Genomic DNA, 6319 nt, shown 5'->3' with positions numbered 1-6319 from the left:
GTGCATGTGGCGAGACCGTTAGGAGGTAATTCCTATAATAAAGGCCTCAATTTTGTAGTTAGGAAAAATACAAGTTAATTTTAAAATTTGTTGTATTATGAGATAAAAGTCACTGATGATAATCTGCAGATTCTGAGAAAAGGTGAGTAGTTGACTTACGGTTAGGTTAACTTGGGAATGTAGGCTAAATGTGTTGTATAAAGTACACTATTTTAAAGAAAATTATACTTTATGTTAGATTAGAAATGTAAACAATGAATAATGTACATATTAAACAGTATAGAAAAATTATATCTAATAAATATCGTATTAGTAGTACCAATTATGACTATTAATTACAAAAACCACCATGTTAAGTTAGGATTATAATGTTTGCAACCTGTGTCAGTGGAAAAATCTTCCATGCGTCCCGAGTAAGCTGGAGGTCAGATCATGTCTTGTTAATTTTCATAGACATATTTCTATCATTGTTTTCTTTAATTGTGCTGTATTTTCTCATTTCAGACAACCTTCTGGCAAGATTATGTCAATTTCTGAAGATTTTTGCAAGACATTTATGACTGAGGAAGAATGGAGACGTACATTGATTTTGTTACTAGATGTTTTTGTGAAGTTTAATGTCCAGGTATATGCTTTTGTTACATAGCACATGGAAAGCTATAGTACTAAGTGCACACTTTCTAGGATTAGAAAAATTGAAGTGAATTCTGAAAAATCTCACGTGAAAGTGGTCCCAAAACTCAATGCTTTTTCATATGAGAAAGGAGCCATTTGTGTGTTAATTTGTGGAAATCAATTTAGTTGGAAACACCACCTAAGAACTTGAATGTCAGTTCACACAGGAGGGAGCCAGTTCAGATTCTGTGAATGTAGCCAAGCGTTATACCAGAAACAAGTTCTCTTGAAGTATATTAAGTATATTAAAACTCACCATGAAAAGAAGCACTAGAAGTGGGAAAGCTTTTCCCCAGGAAATTCATCCTAACAATCATATGAGGGCTAACATTGTGGGGAATCCATTCAAGTGTAAATACTGTAGGAAAGGATTTTCTCAGAAAACTCATCTTGAAAGTCATATGAGGGAACACACTATAAAGAAGCCATTTAAATGTAATGATTGTGGGAAAGCATTTTCTGAGAAAACTTATTTTGAAATCCATATGAGGGTTCACACTGGAGAGAAGCCATTTAAATGTAAGGACTGTGGGAAAGCATTTTCTCAGAAAGGTCCTCTTAACATTCATATGAGGGTTCACACTGGAGAGAAGCCATTTAAATGTAATGACTGTGGTAAAACATTTTCTCGGAAAACTTATCTTGAAAGTCATATGAGGCGTCACATTGGAATAAAGCCATTTAAATGTAATGACTGTGGAAAAGCATTTTTTCTGAAAGGTGATCTTGTACGTCATATGAGGGTTCACACTGGAGAGAAGCCATTTAAATGTAATGACTGTGGGAAAGAATTTTCTCAGAGAACTAATATGAAAAGTCACATGAGGGTACACACTGGAGAGAAGCCATTTAAATCTAATGACTGTGGGAAAGCATTTTCTATTAAAGATTATCTTATAATTCATATGAAGGTTCACACGGGAGAGGAGAAGCCATTTGAATGTAATGTTTGTGGGAAAGCATTTTCTTGGAAAATTCATCTTGAAAGTCATATGAGGGTTCACACTGGAGAAAAACCATTTAAATGTAATGACTGTGGGAAAGCATTTTCTCATAAAGGTCATCTTAACAATCATATGAGGATTCACACTCACACTGGAGAGAAGCCATTTAAATGTAATGACTGTGGGAAAGCATTTTCTTTTAAAGATTATCTTAGAATTCATATGAAGGTTCACACGGGAGAGAAGCCATTTAAATGTAATGTTTGTGGCAAAGCATTTTCTTGGAGACGTGATCTTGATATTCATAAGAGAATTCACACTGGAGAGAAGCCATTAAAATGTAATGACTGTGGGAAAGGATTTTTTTGGAAAACTCATCTTGAGATTCATGTGAGGGTTCACACGGGAGAGAAACCATTTAAATGTAATGACTGTGGGAAAGCATTTTCTCGGAGAGGTAATCTTAATACTCATAAGAGAATTCACACTGGAGAGAAGCCATTTAAATGTAATGACTGTGGGAAAGAATTTTCTCTGAAAACTCATATTAAAAGGCATATGAGGGTTCACACTGGAGATAAACCATTTAAATGTAATGACTGTGGGAAAGCATTTTCTCAGAGAGGTAATCTTAATATTCATAAGAGAATTCACGCTGGAGAGGAGCCATTTAAATGTAATGACTGTGGGAAAGAATTTTGTCAGAAAGCTGATCTTGAACATCATATGAGGGTTCACATTCAATCCAGGATTATAACAAAGAAGAGATCAGGGCCTTTGGAAGAAATGGAGAAGTTACTGGTCATCTGGATGGAGGACCAGATACAAAAGTGTATGCCACTCAGCCTCTTGCCCATTCAAACAAAGGCGCACTTGTTATTCGAGGAACTAAAGAAAAACTACGATGATACCTACTCCAAAGATTTTGTTGCAAGCTATGGATGGTTTCAGCATTTTAAAACCCGCCATAATTTTCATAGTGTGAAGATTATCGGTGAAGCAGCAAGTGCTGATGCCGAAGCAACTGCTAGCTTTAAAAAAGCAGAAGAGGAAGAAGAAATTGATGAAGAGCCAGAGCAAAAGTTTACGACAAAGACAATGGCAGAGGCATTTGCCTCTATTGAACATGCTATGAAACTATTTAGTAAAATGGATGTGAATTTGGAACGATTTACTAAAGTTGAAAAAGGTCTTCAAGACGTTCTTGCACGTTACAGATTAATTTATGAAGAACAAAAAAAAAAACTATGTAAGCTATAATGGATCCTCTCCTCAAGAAAACGACTACAGTGCTATCCCCTTCCACCACGCTTTCCACCAGATTTGAGCCAAAGCCCACTTTATCTCATGAACTAACAGCTGAGATGGAGAAAATTGATGAACCTGCTGCTCTATCATGGCCATCCTCCTCTTCTGATATTTACTAGTTGAACATAACCATCAACAGCCTAACACCATGAGCACAGTACACAATTTTGTGTGTGTGTATAATGCATTACCTCTTTTTATACTGTATTATCATAAGTCATCCAGAATTAGCTAATATTAATAATTAGAAATAAAAAGAATTAACAGGACTGCACAGTACAGTATCATATATGTAGTATATAGTACGGGCAGTTCCTGGGTTATGACAGTCTTGATATTCATCGATCCAATCTTACAACGCTTTTCAAAAATATTAATATAAAATCTGGCTTGGACATACACTGAAAACCTTAAGTTATGCCACCAGGTTGGGCAGCATTAGGCTAAGTACTAAATGCATTTTTTATGGTAAAGAATTATTTAATAATTTCAAATATTAGAATATAAATGTGTACAGCAAAATATCAATAAATTGTTAAAGTAAAATTCTCTCTCTCTCTCTCTCTCTCTCTCTCTCTCTCTCTCTCTCTCTCTCTCTCTCTCTCTCTCTCTCTCTCTCTCTCTCTCTCTGAGATAAGAGAGAGATTTTTTATGCATGTGCAACATGTATGTATGTTTATTTGTTTTGTATAGTATTATAGATGAATGTCACATTACTTTCTCATTCAGTTTTTCATATTTTCCATGCTATAATTACAACTTTTTACATTTCAATAGCTATGTAATTTATGGGTATATGATTCACATAAACTTATCGTCACAGGCATCCCTGATTATCGGCATTCCGTTTTTACGTGACTTCTCTGGTGATAAAGATAACTGGATTTTCAGTACTGACATGCACTGATCCGCTTATCGGCACCAATCCCGACTTAACAGAGCCACCAATCCCAAGTTATCGGCGCCGATAGCCGATGATCAGCTCTATTATTGATGATTTTCATTTATTTGCAATTTTTGGTTATCATCACACCATCAGGAAGGGGGGACCCCCCCCCCCCCCGATAACCGGGGACTGCCTGTATTTCTTATAATGTACAGATTTAGTGTTTTGAACTATAAAAATAGGCAGTTATAAGCATTTTAGTTTTAAGCTATGCAGGTATTGTTAGAAAATTATTTACTAATTTTCATGTATTAATATTAATGCAAACAGCAAAATATAAATTAATTAAGGAAAATATAGTAAAGTAGGTAAAACTTTCTTTTACTGTTACACATATGGAGAGAGATGTAGGCCTAACTGTCAATTATCTTAATATATTTAAGTGAAGGTTATTAACATATATGTGAAGGTTAGTACATGGGCAAACTCTCTCTCTCTCTCTCTCTCTTCTCTCTCTCTCTTCTCTCCTACTCTCTCTCTCCACTTTTTTCAATTTTATACTTTTTTTTAGGTGAGGAATTCATAACTCTTTCATTTTTATAAATTACTTAATGTTAAGATCTGACTTGGGCCGGATTCGACTTAGTCGCCTCAGGAATGGATCTCTGATGAAAGTTGGGACTGTGTATACTGTATATTGTAGGCTAGGCTGCCAAAAGCGATGATATTTTCAATTATTGATGGGTCCATTGTAATGCATCCCCATCATAACTAGGGGACTGCCTGTTATACAGGCAGTTGACGGTTATCGGCGGGGATTCCGTTCTTGGTGGGGTGCTAATATGCGAAAACTGCCATTAACCCTTACTGGACGGATACATATATCAATATGCAGCACCTCAGGCCGGGTAAACTTTGAGTTCGGCCAATTTATGAAAAAAAGACATCAATGGAAAGAGAAAGATATGCAAATGTACATGGCGAAAAAAAAAAAAAATTCTATAAAATTTTCCCTACCTTCTACAAGAAGTTGAAAATGACTATTTAAAACCCCTTGTGGGGGCCTCTTTTACAAGACAATCGTAAAGTTTACAATCTATATATGTTTTTCTAATAAATTTATTTTATTTTGTAAAATTATAATTACTGCGCACACAATATCAAAACAGATCAGAAATAAAAGCAGTAACACATTCTTAGCATATTTGTTGAAAAATATTCACGTAAATTTACCGAGAACGAAGTTTCAGTAACTACTGTTATATGTTTTTTCTAATATTTCTTCGTAATTTTCTCTGTAAATTTACATTTACAACTGACAAACTATAGTAAAAGACAAGAACAAAAAACGACAGCAACCCCTTGGTATATTTGCGAGCAAATTTACCAAAAGACACCATGTGTGAGAGACACGCAGAACATTCCCCCTTCATGTCACAAGCACTGCTGAAGTCCTGAGACGCCCATACTCATGATCTTAGTCAGTATAAAAGTTTCTATTAGAGAATTTATGGGCTATAAAAGTATTGGCACCTCTTTCCTGCCCAATTCTTTCCAAATCGATGGCGTGTAATATTGTTTAACTACAGGATCAATCCGTCACCACCCCAAACCTGAGGAGCAATCCATCCATTAAGGGTTAACTGAAACCTGGTGACTTATGACGCTTATGGTGCCAAGTCTTGGGTAATGGCGCCTCTGTTAAGTATGCTATGACCTGTTAAGTATGCTATGACACCATAACTCTATGATTGGCACTTTATGACTCTGATAACCGAAACTTGGCTTGTTAAGGTGCCATAAATCACCAATTTTATGGTGCTAGAAGTAATTACATAGCTATAGCTTCTAACCAACGGCAGCTAAAATTTTAAATCTGCGGTAGTGATTATTTTGTTTTGGTGTAGGGACTAGCCCCACCCACTGTTGGGGGAGAGAGGAACAACTAGGCAAAGGCCTGTCAATGTGTTTCAGCCGGTTGACGACAATGGTCGTTGATCCTCAGCTATTTCATGATTTGGAATTCATTGTCAGTAACCAGTTGTAGTGTTCCCCCAGTACTCATGGGGGATGCGTATCAGGCCCCTCCACGAATAGCTAGAATCCATGAATAGTTGAAACTCCTATGAAAACCCATAAAACTGCCTATTATTTTGTTAGTTAAAGCTCGAAGAAAAATCCAAAAGAAAATTTTATACCTTTTTTTTAATAGTTTTATCACGAAAAATGCATTTTATGATGAAATTGATAAAAAATAAAATTTGTGAATATTTCTCATAGAAAAATACTGTGAATAGGTGAATTTTCTGCAAGTAATGCAGGTATACTCTGTTACATAAGGGGTTTGCAACATGCAGGATTTCAGGATTACATGATTATTCTTGGAACATATTACCTGTGTATGTCTGGTGGGGGACCAGCTGTATTATTATCACTCGCACAAGACAAAAGCCATATAGAATATGGAAAGGTATGTTCTTACCATGGAAGCTCAATTGCAGTTTTA

General features: G+C 35.7%; 1 protein-coding gene across 1 annotated transcript; it reads left to right on the top strand.

The window, feature by feature from the left end:
* The first annotated feature begins 485 nt into the window (after positions 1-485).
* LOC135210348 (gastrula zinc finger protein XlCGF57.1-like) lies at positions 486-4315 on the top strand. The gene has a single exon (XM_064243237.1). It carries the CDS (start codon positions 933-935, stop codon positions 2877-2879), a length of 1947 nt encoding a protein of 648 aa, XP_064099307.1. The 5' UTR covers positions 486-932; the 3' UTR covers positions 2880-4315.
* Positions 4316-6319: the final 2004 nt, after the last annotated feature.

The sequence above is a fragment of the Macrobrachium nipponense genome, chromosome 39 (assembly GCF_015104395.2).
Source record: "Macrobrachium nipponense isolate FS-2020 chromosome 39, ASM1510439v2, whole genome shotgun sequence".
In the NCBI taxonomy this organism is placed as follows: domain Eukaryota; kingdom Metazoa; phylum Arthropoda; class Malacostraca; order Decapoda; family Palaemonidae; genus Macrobrachium; species Macrobrachium nipponense.
Note: the sequence above shows the minus strand (reverse complement) of the source record. Positions and strands in the feature narration are given on the sequence as shown.

Coding starts and splice junctions, on each gene's coding strand:
- LOC135210348 (XM_064243237.1), top strand. CDS start 933: ATGAAAAGAAGCACTAGAAGTGGGAAAGCTTTTCCCCAGGAAATTCAT.